Raw genomic sequence first — 22,282 nt, 5'->3', positions numbered from 1 at the left:
TTCTGGCTATTACAAACAATGCTGCTATGAACATAGTAGAGCATATATTTTTGTTGCATGATAAGGCCTCTCTTGGGTATATTCCCAAGAGTGGTATTGCTGGGTCCATGGGTAGGTTGATCCCAAATTTTCTGAGAAACCGCCACACTGCTTTCCAGAGTGGTTGTACAAGTTTGCATTCCCACCAGCAATGGATAAGTGTACCCCTTTCTCCACAACCTCTCCAGCATAGGCTATCATTGGTGTTTTTGATTTTAGCCATTCTGACAGGTGTAAGATGGTATCTTAAAGTTGTCTTGATTTGCATTTCCCTGATCGCTAAGGAAGTTGAGCATGACCTTAGGTGTCTTTTGGCCATTTGAACTTCTTCTGTTGAGAGATCTCTGTTCAGCTCAGTGCCCCATTTTATAATTGGGTTGATTAGCCTTTTACGGTCTAGTTTCTTGAGTTCTTTATATATTTTGGAGATCAGACCTTTGTCAGTTGTGGGGTTGGTGAAGATTTTCTCCCAGTCAGTGGGTTGCCTTTTTGTCTTAGCAACAGTGTCCTTTGCTTTACAGAAGCTTCTCAGTCTTAGGAGGTCCCATTTATTCAATGAGGCCCTTACTATCTGTGCTGCTGGGGTTATACGTTTGCCCTACATTTTTAAATGAAGTGTATAAGTACAAAACTGTAAACAAGAGTAGAAATATACATACAGTATAACAAAAGTAACTTTAAATTTATATCAATAGACCATATCCCCCTAAATGATAACAAATATCCATAACCCACCAAAGAACCAAAGACCACCAACCCCATCTCTTGGGATTGTGAGAGTCATGTTCTCAGACTGCTTCCTATTGTCTGTGGGCAAAGACATCTTTTTAGGGGTCCCTGAGAATAATTTTAGATAATGACCAAGTCCTGGGAAGACCAGCTATAACCTTGGTTGATAGACATCACCTGTCAGGGAGGCCTCCCTTGATCAAACCAGATCCATATTAACTTCCTCTTGTTTCCTGTGGAGGAAGCAAAAGCAAAACCTCCTCTCCAAGGCATTTTTGACTTCCAATTGACAAATACATTTCTTGACTTCCATTTTAAAGTTAAGGCATTCTTAAAATATCTGGACTAGTTTATTTCAGGAGTCCATTCAATCCCATGTCTCTTAGCAGCTGTCACTTGCTATTAACAATCAAAAAATTCAATACAGCAACATACAGGATCCAAATTCCCCGTGTATTTCCCATCTCTGTGTGGCTTCTTATTTTTATATATATTATTTTACTTCTCTCTTTAAATACTTTATTACTTTTAAACTATTTTTTTCTATGACTATATCATTTTCTTAAGCTTACACACATTGGTAAACACACTGAATCCTGTTTAGAGGTTTTTTTTCTATCTGGCTCTGTCTTTACTGCGGCTCTTAGACAGTTTTGACCTGATAAAAAAAACTTTAAACTGCTACAGCTGGGTCCTCCACATGGCTCTTTCTGCTGGCTCTACCGGCTTCTAGGTTGGTGAAAACCAAACCTAAAGCTTGCAACCCAGTCAGAGGTTGATGACTGAGAACTGCATTCAGCCTTCCGAGAGCTCTAGAATGTCAGTGCTTTGTGCTGTGGCGGGCAGCTTTTTACTTAGCTTTTTTTAGCTTAATATACTAGCTGCCCAAGGGCTTGCCTTAAGGCAGAAAATCTTAAAGGAGCTGTGTTCCTTTTTTTTCTTTTCCTTTTTTTTCCCTCTTTCCTCTTTGCTCTCTTAGAGGTCTGCCACCCAGCTCCCAAATAATTATACACATGAATCTTATTCTTACTTATGACTGCCTGGTCTTAGCTTGGCTTGCTTCTTGCCAGCTTTTTTTTTTTTTTCAACTTGAATTATCCCATTGATCTTTTGGCCCTGAACTTTTACCTCTCTTTATTTCTGTATATCTTCCTCACACTGATGCTGGGATCCTACAGCCTCACACTGATATTTGGGACCCTTTGATGAGTGTGTGAACAGCAGCTAGCATGTCTTAAACTTCCTTTTCCTCGTTCTATGCTGTGTTTTACATGGACTATCTTGCTTAAGTGTAGGAATAACCCATTTCTAGTAGCAAAATCTGGTTCTCAGAGAGGTTACCTAACTTTCCCAGGGTCACAGAATTGGCTATAGAGCAGCTTTCTAATCATGGCAACTTGACAAAGTGGGGGTTTGGGCCTAGGAGATGTCTCTAGATCCCTGTGACATGAGGTTACTTAAATAAACTCCCTAAGCCTCAGTTTCCTCATTTTTTAAAGGAAGATTCTACTACCTATCCCAAGATTAAATGAATGAATGTATTGAAGTTCTTTTATTTTATTTATTTATTTATTTATTTATTTATTTATTTATTTATTTTGATTTTTCGAGACAGGGTTTCTCCATAGCTTTTTGGTTCCTGTCCTGGAACTAGCTCTTGTAGACCAGGCTGGCCTCGAACTCACAGAGATCCGCCTGCCTCTGCCTCCCGAGTGCTGGGATTAAAGGCGTGCACCACCACTGCCCGGCTTGAAGGTCTATTTATTTATTTATTTATTTATTTATTTATTTATTTATTTATTATGTATACAATATTCTGTCTATGTATATGCCTGCAGGCCAGAAGAGGGCACCAGACCCCATTACAGATGGTTGTGAGCCACCATGTGGTTGCCGGGAATTGAACTCAAGACCTTTGGAAGAGCAGGCAATGCTCTGAACCTCTGAACCATCTCTCCAGCCCCTGTATTGAAGTTCTTAGATCAGGGCTTGTCACACAATGATTACTCAAAGCATTAGCCACTGCCTTCCTAACCACTACAGTCACTAGCACACACTCAAGAGGAGACAAAGTTCCCACAGTTCTAGTTTGTGGCTTGGTGTGGTTTGGTTGCCTTTCTAACGGAGTGCTCTTTGACGGAGGATGTCACTGTTAAGAAAGTGATCAGTTTTTGCCTTTAATGTGGTGTTATAGAGGGGAGGGGGTCATCCATTGAACACCCTTCCCTCCAACAAACACCATCACAGGCTATGTTCTCTGAGATGCAGTAACTAGCTTTGAACCGGGGAAGTCCAGGGAGGGCTTTCTGCGGCCTCGTGCAGTGGCATGTCAGCCGTGTGGGTACCTCCCTTACACCTTCATCGCTTTCGCCTGGAGAAAATGTGGCTCTTTCTGTTAAAAACGAAGAATGCGGGTTTTTTATTTTGTTTTGTTTTGTTCCTTTTCAGGGACTAAAACCAAACAGAGGGGAAGAGTAGCTAGTGGTGTTTTCTTAAAGATTAACATATGTGCGTGCGAAAAATTAAATTGTCAAAATGTGAGAAGGAATATCATTTGTTTTCCCCTGCTTCAAACAAATGAAAGTTTGTTTTTCCTGATGGAACAAATGGAGATTTGAGGCCATGTGGAAACAAGCTGAACTAATTTGTTGCCAAATGTTGCTCTCTGGCCCTGAAGCTTTTCAGCACTGGCCTCAAAAAAATGACCTCACAAAAGCCTTGTCTGAAGAGTCACCCTCGTTACTGACTCACTGACAGGCTTTGGCCCCTGCTCTGATTCTTAACGGATTAAGAATTTAAAATTATTTTAATGATTATTTTGCCTTTAAAAAGCCTCCTCTCTTCCTTCACCCAGCCCAAAGCTGCAGCGTTTTCCTCTTCTCCATCATCATAAAAACACCACGGCTAATAGTCTGCAAACACCTGCTGATTTAGGCTCACATAATGGTATCATCAAAATACAAATGACAGTAAACTCCCCACACTCCCCAGAGACCAGTAACCTGATTACTTCAAGTCACCTACAAACGGTTTCCCGAGATTGATAGTGAGACCACGGCCATTTATTTTCCTGCTTCTCCGCCCCTGCTCCAAGATCAGCAGGGTTGGGTTCATTTGTTGAGAACGGGACCCAGGCAAGCGCAGTACCATTCGAGTTGAGAGGACAGAGTGTCCATTTTGACTTCTGAGCAGCCTCGAGATTGGAGCTTTCTGACGTCGGGTCCAGGACTACCTGAGACTTCCCAGCTAGGACTCCTTTGAGGGCATCTGCCATTGAGCCTGAGGAATCTGGGCTGGATTGCTCGCCTCGTACTAACGAATCTAGTTCATTGTGTGACTTCTGGTATTCTAAGGAAGTAACACCTGGATTCTCATCAATCAAGAGATAATGCAGTGCCCCAAAGAATTGTTTAGAGTCAAGGTAGCTGAAAATTTTAAAACCGAAGACTCCCGGAAGTCAGAAAATTTAGAAAACTAAAGTTTAGAGTTTTAATTAAGTTGTCCAGCAGACGGCCATCTCTGAAGAACTGTCAGGGAACCGGGGGACAGGAGCTTCTGGGTTCCAGGCTCAGGTCCTTCCGTTCCGTTCATGTCTCATTCTTTTCCACAGTGTGTCCAGGAGACTGGTAGCCAACCAGTAGCCTCCTGAGACAAAGACTGAGTTCACAGCCAGACCATTAAATGTCAAGCATTTCCCAAGTATAAAACACTCCTCAAAACACCACTTCCGAGCGGTGGAAATGGCCCAGCATGTTTAGAGTCTAAGATAACTTGGTCATCTGCGGGGTGAGTCAACAAACGTCAGCATATTGGGGCACCTGCGAGGGCTTCCAGGGGAAGAACTGCCCAAGCTTCTTTAACTCACCTCTTCCCAAAGAGACTTGATGTCTCACAAGTGTTTCCAATGGTGCGGAAGTCTCTTTAAACCCGTTCTGGGGAGCACCCACTTGGAATGCTCAACTAAAGGAAATTCCAGGTCAAAATAACCTGAAACCTGTCAGGTCCTCTGCCAGGAGCCTTCTGTCTGTCTCCGCCTGTGTCCTGTGCAGCATGCGGGCTCCCCCCAGGTGGACTGACTTGTAAATGCTTGCCACCCAGGGACCCTACCTCATGCAGTCACTAGGCATCTGAAGGAGTCAAGGAAACAGATGGCCTGGGTTCCAAACCAAGCTGCCCACTTACCACTAGCTGGAAAACACCAGGCGGAGTAGTTACGCCCTCTCTAATCATCTTCTTCATCTGTCAGGTGTAGGTAGTAGTAAAGATTATACATTATACACTGTATAATACGCTATAGGATTGATTTATAATATATGCTATAATAATACAATTACGTAATAGTAAACATGTATTTGCTGTGTGGATTTTGTGATTCATGGTCAACAACAGTCCAAAAATGTTTAATGGAAATTGTAGAAATAAGCAATTTGTAAGGTTTAAATAGCTTGTTAAAGTATAATGCATTTGTTGTTCTGTTTTGCTGTTGTTATTCATCATTTATTGTGCCTGTTTGTAAGTTAAGCTTTATCATAGGTAAATAAATGGGATAAATGGAAGTTTCTATTCTCTGAGACTTTAGGCACAGGCTCTTTGGGACGTATTCCCACAGACAGAGGAGGGCTGTTCTAATCATTTCTCATGGATTTGTTATAAACATTGTTAATCACGTGTAAAGCATTTAGAGTTGGTTTATTCCACTTGTGTGTACAAGGCGGGTGGTGTGGGTGGTGTGCGTGTGTGGTCTGTGCACATGTGTGTAAATGCATGAGTGCAGAAGCCTCAGGAGGATGACTGCCAGCAAGCCCCAGTAATCCTCCTGTCTGCGGCCCCCACAGACGGGGGTTATGGGTGTGAATGCTCTGCTTTTCATGTGGGTGCTGGGAATTTGAATTCAGCTCTCACCCTTGAGCAACGGGCACTCAACCCACTGCACCATCTCCTTAGCCCCTTTTATCGTTTTTTTTTCTTTTTGTTTTTATTGAACTATATTTTTTTCTCTGCTCCACTCCCTTCCTCTCCCCTCACCTTCTATCCTCTCCCATGATCCCTATGTTCCCAATATTTACTCAGGAGAGCCTGTCTTTTTCTACTTCCCAAGTAGATTAGACCCATGTATGTCTTTGTTAGGGCTCTCTTTGTTGTCTAGGTTCTCTGGGATTGTGATTTGTAGGCTGGTTTTCTTTGCTTTATGTTTAAAAGCCACTTATGAGTGAGTACATATGATAATTTCTGGGTCTGCGTTATCTCACTCAATATGATGTTTTCTAGATCCAACCATTTGCCTACAAATTTCAAGATGTCATTATCTTTTTCTGCTGTGTAGTACTCCATTGTGTAAATGTACCACATTTTTCTTATCCATTCAGCCCCTTTTTATTAAACTACATTGCTTTTAGTATTATCACATTTTAATATTGATCACAGTATTGTTTTCATGTTAGCTATTCTTGTCTATAAAATAAGTAGTTTGGAATTTATAAAGAGTATCTTCCTCCCTTCCAGGACAGCTGGTCTCCCTATTGTAAAGAGCATAGATTAGCTATGCACCTGCTTCATACATTGTACATGTTTATAAGAAGAGACCTCATTATTTGTATCAAGTTACCTGGGAAACAGCACCTGTGAGTTTGTAAGAGAACCAAATTGTTTATTGTTGTTGTTTGTTTATTTTTTTGTTTTTGTCAATGAAGAAAGGCTGTTCTTAGGGATGAGAAAATGCACACACACAGTAAGCACACAGAGAGAAGGACCCTCTACAAAACGGACAAAGACCTGAGGGTCCAAAAATCCAGTCTCCCCTCAGGGGCTGGGTTTGATGTTTTGCGGGAGCAGGGGTGTTTTATTTCACTTTTTAGGTCTTTGAAGGGTATCCTCCCCAGACCACACTGTTATAAATGCTGCAGGCAGGCCAGCCAGTCCATCAGCTGAGTTTCCTACAGGCACAGGAAAAGGCCCATAAAGGCCTTTGTTTTAAACCACCAGGCTTTTGTCTCAGATCAGGAAAGTGATCTGCCTATCCAGAGAACTGACTTTCATTTAATGAGAAAATAGAATAACTGTAGACTAGGGCATGAGGGAGGAGGATGGGCCACACCCCCAAACATCCAGACACATCTGCCCAGTGGTTTTTTATGTCATCTCTGATACCCAGATCTCGGTGCTGGTCCACAGTTCTCAGGGCCGCTGTGACTAGAAGGCCCAGGACTGCTGTGTGCAACTCTGTTCTGTTTATTGGGTTATTTCCTTCTTTCTGTTTTGTTTTAAAAATCAATGGGGGAGGTCTTCCCTAAACATCAAAAGTTCAGCCAATTCCTTCCTGCCTGTACCTCCCATTGTCAAGTTGGATTAGAGGCTCCTTATAGACAGCCCCATTCTCTCTGGGCTATCCTAACAGGAATACAATTCTAAATGACTTTTTAGGGTGAGCTCAGATGGTGCATGGTAGGCAGTCAATATCCCGAAATGCATCCATCCCAGGTTGTCTGGGTTTCTAGCGCATGCAGTTGCCTCGCCTGGCCTCTTGGGGCACACTTCCCAGGTCTAAAGGATGGGACGGCTTTGTGGAGATGAGAGTTCCAAAGAATGCAGAATCTGCCTGCTCTTCTGTCCAGGAAGTAACAGTGAAATCTGACTTGACTGGGGATGCAGCCGAGAGACCATCCGTGCAGCCGGCTCCCTCGGGCTCCATTGCATGACTCCTAACAAGACCACGGAAGGTCAACAACAAGTTTCCTGAGTCAGAGATCTGCATCTTTCAAAAGAGATAGTGCAACAATGAAGTAAAATGTTTCAGGAACGGACAGCCTGGAGAGAAAAGAGGTGTCACAAACACATCAGCTGTCAGGAACTGACAGCAACACTTTCAACCCCTTATGAAAATATGAATAACCCCGAAAGGAGACAGGCAGTCACGTTTAAAAACCACAAATAAGTTAGTCATGAGACCACAGATTATCCTCCCTGCATTGAAGAGGCTAAGGCAGAAGGGTCAGAAGTTCAAGGTCAGGCAGGCCTGCAGTCTCTGCCCCTAGCAAGAGCCTGTCTCACAAACAAACAAACAACAACAAAACTACAGAGGGCATAAAGCAAGCAAGCACACACCTACCAGACGCAAAGCTATCCTGAGGTGTCCAAATCTGAAATGATCAAGCAGAAAGATCGAATAAAGTGCTATGGGGCCACCCTCTTGACTCACAACGGTTTGAGGCACAGATGAAGAAATAAAATTAAAAGAGATCGTGAAGGGCTTGTCGTAAATCCTCAGCCATCCTATTTGGATTCTGTCTTGAAATGCAACAAAGATTTTAGATACAGAAATGCAGAAGCAGATGTGAACCAGTGCTGAAAATCAAGTCAAACAAGCAAGACTTCCTCAAATAATGAAATACTGAGAAGATTCAAAAGAAAGAGTTTACCTTGCGTCTTCTGCAGTGTTCTGTGGGTGAGAGAAAAATCAGTGCAAAGCAGTGTCTATAACATGAGCTTGTTTATAAAAAAAAAACTCACGTACTCACACACATACACTCACACTCACTTGCACACACGCTCACACACACTCACACACTCACACTCCCTCACACATACACTCACTCACACTCACACTCCCTCACACATACACTCACTCACACATACTCACACACACTCACACACACTCACACATATACTCACTCACACACTCACTTGCACACACACTGACACACATACACACAACACTCTTACACTCACACACATACACACAATCTCACACACACATACACATACTCACAAACATACATGCACACACTCACACACACACACACCTCTGGAAAGGAAACTTAGGAAGGCTCCTTGGTGGCAGACTCTAGGCAGGACGCCTGGTGGGCCATCAGCAAGTGAGAGACACGTGGCTTTTAGCTGGTTAGTCCTACGGAACTCTCTGGAATTTTGTTCTGCACGCACGTGTCACCAACTCCAGATTACATCACAACACAGGAAGTTTAGTGGGTGCTGGGTCATGTAAGGTGAGGAGAGAAACTTAGGCAAAGGGACTTAAAAGCCAATAAAAATTGGACTCCACAAAAGGAAACTTGGAAGTTCTGAAACATTTTAGAGTGTGCCCAGTGAATTTATGCTACTTTATCATATCGGGTTCAGAAAACTCATCTTTTAAAAACCCCTTCCTTCTAGAAACCTAATTTGAAATAATCTTCTTGTTTTCTAAAGGAAGAACGTGACTGGCCAGTATTTCCCCAAGTTTATGTGTGTGCTTTTATTATTTTGCTTTTACTGAAGTCTTTAATAATGTATATTGTTTTTCATTTTAAAAGTTCTTATTAGAACGAGCTCTAAAAACTATGTGTATAATCTTGTCTTCACAATGTATTCTAACGTGTATTTATCAGTGACAGGAAACTTGTAGGCCCTGCATAGGTTGTTGTCAAGCGTTTGTAACATTAAACACTGTTCAAAACTGAGTTCAAAACCTAGACCATGTGGTCAGGAGGGCTAGGAAATCATTCCTCAAGCTGCCAGATTTCACAGACAGACCGGGCTCTTCCAGTTGGATTCAAGGCCGTTTGTAAGTTATATCCACAACAAAGATGTGTTCAGTAGTGAAAGAAGGTGTGTTTTCAAGTGCAGTATCTGAAAAGGGCTACTTAGATAAGTTCTCTCTGGCTGCTAATCATGTATAAACAGGCAGTTTTTAGTACCTCTCAGAAGGCCGCGGCTCCTTGGCTGTCCTCCCCACGTGCCTCTTGTCTCCATGGTCCTAAGCAGCGCTGAAGAGATGAGTTCAGATAAGTTCATGGTGTGATCTGTCTTTACAATGCTACCCCTGTGGTTCCAGATCCTAGCAGATTATTAGAATTCTACAGAGGGGTCCCTCTCGCCCCAGTTACTTCTGGAAGACTGCCATCCATGAAACTGATTAAAGTGCCCATTGCCGAGTTTCAAAGTCTAGATCACCCGAGCTCACAGGCCCCAGGAATGAGTGAGCGAGAGCTGGTCATCATGAGACGGACTGGCTGCCCTATCCTCCAGTCCAGGCACGTCCATCTCAATCGAAATGACCGAGGTTTAGGTAAACTGATTTGTACACAGTGTGGGAACAGTCAGACAAGCTGTCCTTACCTCTCCAGCTGTGCTTGCTTTGATCTTCTCTGTGTTTGGGGAAAACCCTGGGGAGGGTAGAACTCACATGGGACAACAGAGTCTGGAGTCAAGTCCTGCCTTGTCTATTGTTAGGTTTTCATCTCCTTTAAAGATGTGGTGCTCTTTAGGAATGGCGTGGAAATTGCATTTTAATGGGACCAGTTGGGATGGAGGGTCAAGAACTGCCTGAATTTTAACAAACAATACTCCCTCTAGGTAATGTTTGTGTCAAAAAAAGAGTTTTAAGGTAGCTATGCTGATAATACGCACCTGTAATCTCAGTATTTGAGAGACTGGGATAGGAGGGATTGTGAGTTCAAGGTTAGCCTGTATGGTAGAATGAGTTCCAAACCAACTGAGACTACATAGCAAGACCCTGCCCCAATGGGAAAGAGGGGAATAAATCTTTAGTATTTTTTTTTCAATTTGGTTTGTCTTTCCTTTTTTATTCAAAGGTATGACCCTGGCATTTGCAGGAATGTATTTATTGGTGAATTTTGCTCCAAACATGACCCAGGCGATCTCAGCAAGGACAGTACAGTATTATTTTGTTGGCTGGCAGTTCCTGGTCTACGTGGTAAGGGTTCTGCATCTTTTACTGCTTCTGATGTCTATTCTCTAGACCACAGGGGGCTACAGTCTTAGGAAACTCACGCAGCCCTTTCTTCTCAGCACAGTGATTAAAGTGTAAGTGCATGTTACCAGTACTGAGAGATTTGAGATGCTAAGTCACTGTTGAAGCATCTGCCAAAATGTGCTTATTGAGATCAAAGCAGCAGCAATGACACAGTCCCGAGGGATGTGTGGAGAGGGGGAGGGACAGAGGAGGAGGGAGGAGGAGGGGAGGAAGGAGCTGGTAAATAGGCCGCTGAAGACATTGATTGAGATGTTTTATGTGATACAATGGCAGTTTTCAGTAAGTATAAAGAAGGAATTGGATCAACAGTAGATATATAACTCACTACAGATTGCAGCTGAGATTGGGAAAAAAGAGGAATCTAGAAAGAACAAGTATTAGAAAGAAATGGAATTGTCTAAGTGAGCTTTTACTTGTTTGACAAAATACTTGTAAATTCAATAACAAGAATTGAAGCCTATGGACTCATACATTTTTAGGATTAGAAGTGACCTTAAAAAGGTATCAGATCTAGTTCTCTGATGCAGAAAAAGGTTATCTTGCTTTACCAACTTAGTATTAAAAGCTGTTGACATTTACGGGTTTTACAGGTAAACTTTGCCCCCTGGGTATACATTAGGCTCATGTCACAGCTGTCAACGTGACAAGAGGTCTGTCTCACTATCTCTGACGTGACCCTGACCACTGGAGCACAGACGTCCACAAATGTTCTCCACTGTTACCCTCTTTGCTCCTTCCTCGTACCCCACAGAAAAATAACGTCTGTGCTTTTAATTGTTCAGATACTACACACCATGAATAAACTATACCGTAGCCTTCCAAGCCACCATTTCCTCAGCTCCCATCTACTCCTTTTTCATTACAATTAGTGTGTGCGTGTGTGTGTGTGTGTATTACTGAGAGGAAAGGAAAGAGAGAGAGAGAAGGAATTCTTGGACTTTGTGCAGTGTTTACTCCATGTGGGCATCTTGAATGTCTCTCTTCCTTGACTTTCTTGGTATATTTTACATTTCTTTCTTCCTCTGACTGCTCCATTTTGGGTTCTTCACGGGCCCCTCTTCATCTGCCAACCACATATGTCTCCTTACACAATATATGCTACCGAGACCTTCTAAAACAATTCTGTTCTAGTTTGTGTTTCTATTGCTATGATAAACACCAAGACCAAAAGCTAGTGGGGTGGGGGGAAGGTGTATGTGGTTTACAGTTTGCAGTACATGATCAAGGGAAGTTAAGGCTAGAGCTTCAAAGCAAAAACCTAGAGGTAAGAAGTGAAGAAGAAAGCCCGAAGAAAGGAATGCTTCCCATGGCTCTCTAGACTTTTTACTCAACCCAGGGTCACCTGCCCAGGGGTGGGATTGCCCACACTTGGAGGAGTCCTCCCCTGTCAGTCATTCATCAGGAAGACGCCTCCGCAGACACGCCCACGGGCCAGTCTGATGGAGGTAACTCTTCAGTTGAGTTTTCCTCCCAGGCACCTCTCGTTTGTTTCAAGTTCAGCACAGACGCCATTGTTCACACGGCATCGTGTTCTTGCAATCCATACCTACCTCTTCCCAGGCCTCTCCTGACTCTTCACAGCCTGCATTCGCTCCCTGCTCAGTCATTACTCACCCCTTTGTGAATGTTCTATGGTTCCTCAAATGCAAATTCTCAGAATCTAAACTCAGTGTTGTGCCCCCAAACTTTCTCATCTCCTGTCTTTTCTGTGCCGGTCTGCCATGCTGGAAACCTGAGCGACATATGACTCCTCACATCTTGATTCCCCAGTCTCCACCCTCACATGTTTTAAAGTCTCTTGAACCTGACCTCTCTCTTGTATTCCCATTGCCACTGCATCCATTCAAGCTTCCATCATCTCAGGCCATGCCAGCAGTGTCTTAAGAAGCCTGTCCTCCTTGCTGGTCAACATCATGCTGATAACTACGGGCATCACCCTGTCAGCCGCATAACTCAGTGCCATTTTGCCTATGGTTCTTTTGCCAGGGAAGTACCCTGCTTCCTCTAACCTAGAACTCCATCATCTTTTAGCTCCCTGCAAACTCAGCCTCATGGACACAACTCTGATGCAGCCTCTTCTGTGGAAAAATTACAAAGCTAGTTTCTCTATTTGCTATGCTTTTTTTACAGCCCACATTATGACATAACTACTCTACATTATGACATCACTACTCCACATTATGACATAACTCCCTGTTTACCTGTCCTCTACTCCAGCAAAGCACTGCCATGGGAGAATTATTGGTTAGTCAGCCAATCAGCTAGCCCATTACTCAACAATGCCCTGCCTAAAGAAATGCCTGTTTGTGATATGTTACTAGCCAGGCTGTTAATCTCTTAGATTTCATTTTCACCCTGCCCATCACTTAGCAGCTCTTCCTTAGCCCCTGCCCTTAGTTTTGGGCTTTTGGCTTCCCAACTCAAGTTAGTCTTCGTAGGGCTCTTCATACCCTGCCTTCACCCCACCCTGTTCATTTTCTTACTTGTCCGTCATCATAGTCTTTTAACTACCATGGCTTTCATCAATCAACTCTAAGCACTAGACGGAGTTTTAATCGCTGATTTACTTCTGTTCTTTATACTTTATTAAATATTGCATGGTAGTGCAGGCTTGAAATCTGACCAACACATTACAACTTTTTGCCTACAGGCAAAACAAATGCTTCATCCAGTAACAAAAAAGTGACATAGCCTATGAGCAGAAAATTAATAGCCTGAGTTGAATCCTTGGGAGATTAAAGATGCATCAAGCCTTCTTTTCTGGAATAAACTACATGGTTTAATGATGACGTATCTTGTATTGTTTTTAGTACCCGAGAATACATCTAAAAAGGACAAAACTTCCTTTTTAAATCTTTGCTTTTCTTTTTTTCCTCATAGTACTGAGGATTAAAACCAGACCCATCACACCCTAGGCAAGAATTCTACTACTGAGGTGCATACCCAGTTCATGAACTTCTTCTTAAACCTTACAGATGGACAAAAATACTCCAAATTTAATTACATTTTGATATTTTTCTAAAGCTAATTGTTTTATATCATTTTTTTAATCTTTGAGAATTACATTCTTGTATGCAACGTATTTTGACCGTAGCCCCCAGTCCTCCCCCTAACTCCTCCCAGTTTCATCCCCCATCCCCACACCTCACAGCTAAATGTCCTCAAAGTTAACTCTTAAATTCATTAATATACTCACCCATTCAACATAGCGCAGTGTATATTGTAACCTAGGTAATAGAGAGGAAAGTAAAGACCTTTAGTTGAAAAACCATATTATAAAATAATGAAAACTACCTCAAAATAAATTCCACACAGGAAAGTGTAACTACTTTTAGATATTTATATGATAGCATAAAATAAGTCTTTTTTTAATATTTATTTATTTATTTATTATGTATACAATATTATGTCTGTGTGTATGTCTGCAGGCCAGAAGAGGGCACCAGACCTCATTCCAGATGGTTGTGAGCCACCATGTGGTTGCTGGGAATTGAACTCAGGACCTTTAGAAGAGCAGGCAATGCTCTTAACCACTGAGCCATCTCTCCAGCCCCCCATAAAATAAGTCTTTAATAAGTTACAGTTGAGTGGCACTGTTGCGTTAGGGGAATGATCAATTTTATATTAGTTTAGAATCTTGTCCCCGCATCACCAGGAGCTCTAGGAGTGATGGGTCTCATGCTAAGACCTTTGTGATTAATTTTTGGCTAAATCTGTTGAACATCTAAGTAATCAAAGTTCAATTTTCAGATGTAGTAGATTAGGTGCTTTTTTTCTTGGTTGTTGTGTTCTTTTCTTTAGTTTTTACAAAGGTTATGATTATATTATTTGAGCTGGGTGTGGCGGCACATGGCTGTAATCACAGCACTCAGAAAGATAGTAGAAAGATCACATGCTCAGGACCGTGCTGGGGTACATGGACCCTGTCTCAACACCACCCCCCAAAACCCTAGCTTTAGACAAGCCGTTCATCGTTTCTGTATCACACCAAGGATAATGACAGCGTCTGAATTGCTTCTCAGGATTGATCAGACTAATATACCAAATGAATAAAAATATCCAAAAGTCTCCATCAGTTCCACATTTTCCACAAAGGAATTGTAGAGTTACATTCCAGGCCCGCTCATCTCTCACCCTTCACGTACGTGTTGACGTGGATATCTGTGATATCTCCAGCTCTCTGTTAAATGAAAGCCTCACCACAAACCAGGAGCCTGTCCCCTGCTAGGTGTCCTTGTGCAGAAAAGGGATCTGAGAAGCCTGGTGTCTGCCAACGGGGCAGAATCAGTCACTCACCCTCTGCCCCAGCATTCCCAGGCCCATCTGCCACAGAAGAACAATTCGCTTCCTCACACCTGCCAAAAGTCGAGGCTGAATGGGTCTCAAGGTCAGAGTAATTTGGAAAGACACTACCCAGCACAATCCCTCCGAGAAACCTGTGTCAGTGGGCTAAAAGGTAGTAGAGGAGCTTACGTTCCCTTGGTCCCATGTGTCTTGCTTGACCAAGGAGTTATAGAGCCATTCCTTGCGCAACCCACCTGTTAATGTATTCTTCGCAGCCCACACAGGAGTGCAGCCCTAAGCCTCACTTACATCATGCTCCTTGGCAGGCTTGGTGGTGGCTGTTTTGCCCACCCAGACTTTCCAATAAACTACTCAAATTGAAACCTCTGTTCGGAACATAAAATCCCTCACACGATAATCTACACAGTGCTCATTTTCTCTCCTCAAATCAGCAGTGGCGGGGGCCCAAACCTATCATTTGAAGTAATTCTGTGCCCAATGCTGATTATTAAGTCTGCAGTTCTGACAAAGCTGATTCAACACCCACCATCTGGCGCTGTGAACCTGGAGGAAGAAAGCTGTGTTTTTATTAAACATTTCTCTTGTGAGATTCCTTTGCGCTCTTGTCTAGATGCAAACAACACTGCATGCCTGCAGCAGGGGGCGCTCTGTAGGGGGCTCTGACAGCAGGCAAGGCCTGTGCACAGCCTTGCAATTCTGCACCTCACCCCTGCAGCAGGGGGGCGCTCTGTAGGGGGCTCTGACAGAGCAGGCAAAGCCCATGCACAGCAGTGCAATTCTGCACCTCACCCCTGCAGCAGGGGGCGCTCCATAGGGGGCTCTGACAGAGCAGGCAAAGCCCGTGCACAGCCGTGCACATTCTGCACCTCATCCCTGCAGCAGCAGCCCCATGAGTAGGCACCGTTGTCTCCTTTGCCTCCCAGAAAAGGAAACTGAGGCAGAGAGAGAGGTTCACTAACTTGGCTAAAGTCAATATATATATACATATACATACATTCAGAGAGGCAGGACTCAAAGCCAAGGTTGTCTTTCTCTGGAGGGCACACTCCAACACTTCACAGAAATGCAAGATCAGGGCAACTGTCTACCAAGGATCAAAGTGTCTACAGAGAACATTGACGGACCCTATTTCTGTGAGACTCCCCCCCTCCAAAAAAAAAAAAAGTCTTCTGAATGGCTCAGCTTTCAAGAAAGAAAAAGGGTGGGGCTGGAAAAATGGCTCAGTGGTTTTGAGCATGTACTGCTCTTGCTAGGACTTCAGTTCCTAGCACCTGCATCAGCTGATTAAACAATCACCAGTAATTACAGCTCAGGAACCCAGTGCCCTTTCCTGACCTCCATAGGAACCCACACTCAAGTATACACACAGGGGTGGGGCAGAGAGAGAGAAAGAGGTTAAAATTAAAGTAAGTCATTTTGACAAAGAGAAAAAGGAGATAAACTCAGATTGGTGAAATTCATCCGTTTCGACATGCCATCTCCTAGGCAGACACTGACCCCTTATTACTAAACCAACAGGATAACTAGTACCATTCATTCTAATTAGATTCAAGAACCAATTAAGAAACCCCCAAGTGCCAAGCATGATGGCCCACACCTTTAATCCCAGCACTCTGGAGGCAGAGGCAGGTGGATCTCTGTGAGTTCAAGACCAGCCTGGTCTATATGAGTCCTAGGCCAGTTAGGGTAATGGAGAGAAAGAGGGAGGGAAGAAAGAAGGGAGAGAGAAAGAGACAACCAGAAACTCCAAAACCAACTGTCTTAAGGTTTCTATTGCTGTGAAGAGACACCATGACCATGGCAACTCTTATAAAGGAAAACATTTAACTGGGGCTGGCTTCCAGCTCAGAGGTTTCACCTCTTATTGTCACAGCAAGAAACATGACAGCAGGCAGGCAGGCATGGTGCTGGAGAAGGAGTTGAGGGCTCTATGTCCTAATCCACAGGCAGCAGACAGAGACTGTGTGCCACAGTGGGCATAGCTTGAGCATAGGAGACCTCAAAGCCCACCTCCACAGTGACACACTTCCTCCAACAAGGCCACACTTCCTAATAGTGCCACTCCTTATGGGCCAAGCATTCAAACACATGAGTCTATGAGGACCATTGCTATTCAAACCACCACATTAACTCAGCAAATTTATCTTGAAGACAATACCTTTGAAAAGACTTTAGGAACTGAAACCTGAATCAAATTCCTATGAATTCCATAACAATTTTTTACAAATTCAGCAACAGGGAACAATGGAAACGGATTACCGTGCTGGACCCTGAACTAGAGTCAAGACACTGGCAGGCTCTGCTCCTTCCTTAGCCTCCAGGGAGGACCCTGACTCTTCCCCTTCCTACAGGTCTTTAGCAGGGTTTGCCTCAGCCTCTCCTAAACTGCCCATCTTTGTGACTTCAGCGTTTCTGCTTTCAAGGGCTCACGGGCTCAAATCACCCAGGATCATCTCCCATTTCAGGTCCAAAACCTTAACCCCAGCTGCAGAGCCCCAGGGCAATATGCCATGATGTGAACAAAGGTTCTGGGCATTTAGAACATGTCCTCTTGGATGGGGTGGCATTATTCTGCATTCTGGGGACGGTGTTCTTCAACACACCCCGCATACACAACAGGCCCCAGTTTGCTTACTCACAGAATGAAGATAGTCATAGAACCCGCTTCCTTGGGTGGCTGGAAGGTTTGGTGAGTTGATGTAAGGAGAGCCCTGAGAACAGTGCACACTGGGCTCCCAGGGGCAGTCAGCAATGAGGCTTCTCCATGGGGTGCAGGAGCCCATGAAACCACAGCTGCCTGCCTAATTCAGAGAGGAGTGTAGAAAAGAACGGACATTCTTCATGGGGCTTGAATATTTTATCCCTGGGAGCTGTGCGACCTCTTGACACGAGGCAGAACCCAGTGCCACCATGTCCTTCTGTAGATAATGAGAGCTCATGTTTTATTTATCTGAAGCCACAGAGATGGAATGTGAGGAGGGGAAAGAATCTGCATGATTTTCAGAACTACAACTCTCTATATCCTGCCTCACCAAAATTTAAAGTGGGCACGAAGCAGATGTTCTCTGCTCTGCTCTTGAGGAAGGGCCCTCTGTCCCCTGGTCATGAATCCAGTGTGACAGTGACATTAGGTGAGAACTGGATGCCTGCACTGAGGGACGCTCAGCCAAGAAGGCCTTTCTGTTAAAGGTGGAAGGAGACAGAAACACTCAAGGCCTCAAAGGGACGACGTAGGGAGCTGTAGGGAGGACAGAGAGAGCTCTGGGGAGGACAAAGGAGCTCTAGGGAGGACAGGGGAGCTGTAGGGAGGACATAGGGAGCTCTAGGGAGGACATAGGAGCTCTAGGGAGGACACAGGGAGCTCTAGAGAGGACACAGGGAGCTCTAGGGAGGACAGAGGAGCTGTAGGGAGGACATAGGGAGCTCTACGGAGGACAGAGGAGCTGTAGGGAAGACATATGAGCTGTAGGAAGGACAGAGAAAAAGCTCTTGGACAGCTTTTGTAGAGCATCATACTTAATGACCTTGCAAATATTTCCTATACAGAAAAGTGGTAATAATTGGCCTCATTTACCAGGGGAAAGTTGGAAGGATAATTCAGTCTTTCATATTATATGGAAAGCTTCCTAATTGAGAGAGATCTAGCCAGTGGCAGGATCCGGAGCCCAAACAGGAAATACAGTATTTAGAGAAGGTTCTATATGTAAAACTCAGCTCTGGAAATAGTGAGGAACTTAACTCAGTGATTTCTTCAGCTTATTGGATATTAGGTCTGTTTGGCAGGTAAGCTGTTTGAAATAGATTTGTGAATTCCATAAATACTCATTGAGTGACCAACTGTGCACTGGACACAGAGAGAGTGACAAACAGAACAGAAAGAATTCCCGCTTTCATTGAACTGACTTGGTCTGTCTGTAGTTGGGAAGACAGAGAAGCAACAGCCAGAAATACAGTCGCTGTTGATAAAGAGGCCACAGTGACCTGATGCTGGGCTGTGCAGGATGACAGGGTGGCTCTTATACATCAAGTCATCAGGGAAACCTCAGAGGTGGTGACATCTCAGCTGAGAGCTGAATGACCAGAAGGAGCCATTGTGTGATCGGGGAAGAGACGTCTGAGAATAGGGAAGACCTAGAGCAGTGGCTGTCAGCCTTCCTAATGCCGTGACCCCTGTGAAAGTGCAGTTCAACCCCAAGGGCTTGAGAACCACTGCGCTAGAGTGAGGGAGGGAGGCCAGGGAAGGAGGAAGAGAGAGAACAAGGAAGAATAAGAGAACACAGGCCACCATGACTGGCACAGACTGGACCAGCTATGAGGTCTGTAGCAGAAGCTAAACTCTGTTACCCGGGAGAAAATTTGGTGTTTAATATACAAGGGATGAAAAGCCATAAGAAATTCCAGCCAAAGAATGACTGGATCTAATTTCTATTTTCATTCCCAGTATCGATCTGCATGAATCCCGTGCACAGCTGTTTCTTTTATTTTGTTTTTTCTGAGTCTGATTTACTTATTTCTCTTAATGTAATATGATTTCTACCCATTGTCCTGCTCTCCCATTATAGCTAAATAAGATGGTTTAATATACCACATTTCATTTATTAATCCACAGCTTTAAATAATTCTGGACTGCCAAATGGTAGGAGTGTTGAAAGACAAGGGTAGAGCCAGGCAAAGTGGAAGATGGCCGCAGCCTTGCAAGGAGACTGGCAGAGAGTAAAGGGGGTGAAGCTGGGGGGCCCTGCAGCGGTGCATGGCTGCAGAAAGACCTGGCAAGACGTGTGGAATCAAGACTTAAGCGGTTCCCCGATTTAACACAGCATGGCTGCTCAGCGCACACAGGGACAAGTAACAGTTGGGCCAATGAGACCAGAATGGCAGTGGGGCTGGAGCTGGAGAGCTGGGCTTGGCGTGGCTGGTAGGTGGGCAGCATTCTAGCTCTTTGGGAGGCCGGACTGAGGGTGTTGGTGCCACCCTGCATTTACAGTCAGCCCTGGGAACCGCAGCCACCCCAGCCGGCAAGAGAACCATGGCAAATCCAAGCAGATGTTTGGGCATCTTGTGGGCTATATAGAGTAACTTACACTTTTTTTTTAATCTGTTTCATTTTTAGATTTTGGAAATCCTAGTTTTCTGCATCCTTCTGTATTTTCATAAGAGAAAAGGATTGAAGCACCTTGTGATTCTGCTCACCCTCGTGGCACTCCTTGGTAAGGACCTGCTTCCTGGTGTGAGTCTCGCCCTGGTGGCACTCCTTGCTTGGCAAAGCCCTGATTTGTGGTCTGAGTCTCTGTGCTATGCCAAGTCAGGCCGTCAAAGGAAAACACCCGGACATGCCATTCCCTCTCTCACTGTTTCTGTTTTCAACCTCTGACCCTCAAAAAGAAAATCCCAATTATACTTTGCACTTCATATCTCAATTTATACATATTTAATTCTTTTTAAAATATACTTAAGTTTTTCATCTGTTAGTAATGTTTTCCTCCCTGAAAAAGCTGAAGATTTTTAAGAGGATCGTTGAAACTATTAAAAGGAAGAAACCAGCCGGGCGGTGGTGGCGCACGCCTTTAATCCCAGCACTCGGGAGGCAGAGGCAGGCGGATCTCTGTGAGTTCGAGACCAGCCTGGTCTACAAGAGCTAGTTCCAGGACAGGCTCCAAAACCACAGAGAAACCCTGTCTCGAAAAACCAAAAAAAAAAAAAAAAAAAAAAAGGAAGAAACCAAGGGACTCAATTTGGCACAGAACTTGCTTAACCAGTCTGTCCTGCTTATATTTTTAACTATAGTTAATATGGAACATAAGCATGAACAGCACGGTTTTCTCAAACACTATATTTCTTTCATTCTTCATTGACTTCTTGTCCCAGTGGCTCCTGGAAAAGTTTGGAACCTAATACTTAGATAACAACTGTATTTTCTGTACTTTTTCCTCCCTTCCATCTCCTCTCTCTCCTGATCTTTCTCATATACTTAAACGCCAACACGAAGATCGCTCACAGCCCGTTTTGAGTAATTTCCTCTTAATACTTTATTTAAAACTCTTCCTTCTTTGCCAGAAGATGGACCAAACTTGATGGGCTGTACTGGCCTCGCTGGGGCAGGTGCGACTCACTCCACTAACGAGATGCTGGGCCCTCACCTCGCTACCATGCTGGGGCAGGTGCGACTCACCCCACTAACGAGATGCTGGGCCCTCATCTCTCCACCTTGTCAGTTAATCCTCTTCCCTGCATCTGAGGATTTGTGTTTATAACACTTTTAGAAACAAATATACCTACACAAAACACCATCTGCAGGTGTTTTAGAGATCAAGGAAACAGAGGGAACTTTGAATTATTTTCAGAAGTAAATAAGAAGAGAGAAAACATACACCTTATAGAAAATGAATGAAAATAAAAGAGACGTTGAAATAGGAGCATAACAGAATTAAGGTCAGGTTGCGAACATAAATGTAGATGAAACCAGTTTTTCAAAAGGAGGATTTTTCAAATTGGACTTCAGAGAAACTCTCAGAGTAATCTTCAAAATGGTTCTGAATTGGATTCAGTCCGTGCGCCTGGGAACAGCTCTGTGTGGATTACTGAAATAGCCACACAATACCTGCTATCTTCTAGAATGAGTCCTTCCCAAACCCCTCCTTCTCAGGTGTCTACACCTGCCATGATTAGCACTCAGTACTAGAGCAAGAACCTCCTTCAGGACCAGCTTCCTGTCTGATCAGCCGCGCTAGATGTGAAATGAGAAATGAGCGTATAAACATACATACTTTGTCTAGAACTGTGTAACATATGCCTGAACTAGAAGAAAGCAGGTGTTGTGTTTTGCTAAGTTAAAAATCAGGCAGAGAACATTAAATATGACAAGCAGAAGTGTTCTGATAAGAGTCTAGTCTAGCTGGGCGCAGGGACGCCACCTTTAATCCTAGCACTTGGGAGGCTAGAGGATTTGAAGCAAGCTTGGTGTGTATCATAAGTTCAAAACCAGCTGAGACTTTATAGTGAGACCCTGTGTAGAAGAAAAAGAAGGAAGAGGAGGAAGAGGGGTGGGGAGGAGGAAGAGGAGGAGGAGGAGGAGGAGGAGGAGGAGGAGGAGGAGGAGGAGGAGGAGGAGGAGGAGGAGGAGGAGGAGGAGGAGGAGGAGGAGGAGGAGGAGGAGGAGGAGGAGGAGGAGGAGGAGGAGGAGGAGGAGGAGGAGGAGGAGGAGGAGGAGGAGGAGGAGGAGGAGGAGGAGGAGGAGGAGGAGGAGGAGGAGGAGGAGGAGGAGGAGGAGGAGGAGGAGGAGGAGGAGGAGGAGGAGGAGGAGGAGGAGGAGGAGGAGGAGGAGGAGGAGGAGGAGGAGGAGGAGGAGGAGGAGGAGGAGGAGGAGGAGGAGGAGGAGGAGGAGGAGGAGGAGGAGGAGGAGGAGGAGGAGGAGGAGGAGGAGGAGGAGGAGGAGGAGGAGGA

At 44.2% G+C, this 22,282-nt stretch overlaps 1 protein-coding gene across 1 annotated transcript in view; it reads left to right on the top strand.

The window, feature by feature from the left end:
* Nipal2 (NIPA like domain containing 2) overlaps window positions 1-22,282 on the top strand; it is an 88,125-nt gene that overhangs the window by 49,357 nt on the left and 16,486 nt on the right. Inside the window, exons 5-6 of the mRNA XM_050162406.1 lie at window positions 10,356-10,477; window positions 19,953-20,049. Of these exons, the coding sequence (XP_050018363.1) occupies window positions 10,356-10,477; window positions 19,953-20,049 (219 nt within the window). The remainder of the gene's footprint in view (window positions 1-10,355; window positions 10,478-19,952; window positions 20,050-22,282) is intronic.

This window comes from Alexandromys fortis, unplaced genomic scaffold (assembly GCF_014885135.2).
Source record: "Alexandromys fortis isolate MF-2015 unplaced genomic scaffold, M_Fortis_MF-2015_v1.1 scaffold_17, whole genome shotgun sequence".
Classification (NCBI taxonomy): domain Eukaryota; kingdom Metazoa; phylum Chordata; class Mammalia; order Rodentia; family Cricetidae; genus Alexandromys; species Alexandromys fortis.
The sequence above is the reverse complement of the archived record's forward strand: the minus strand, read 5'-3'. Positions and strand labels throughout refer to the sequence as shown.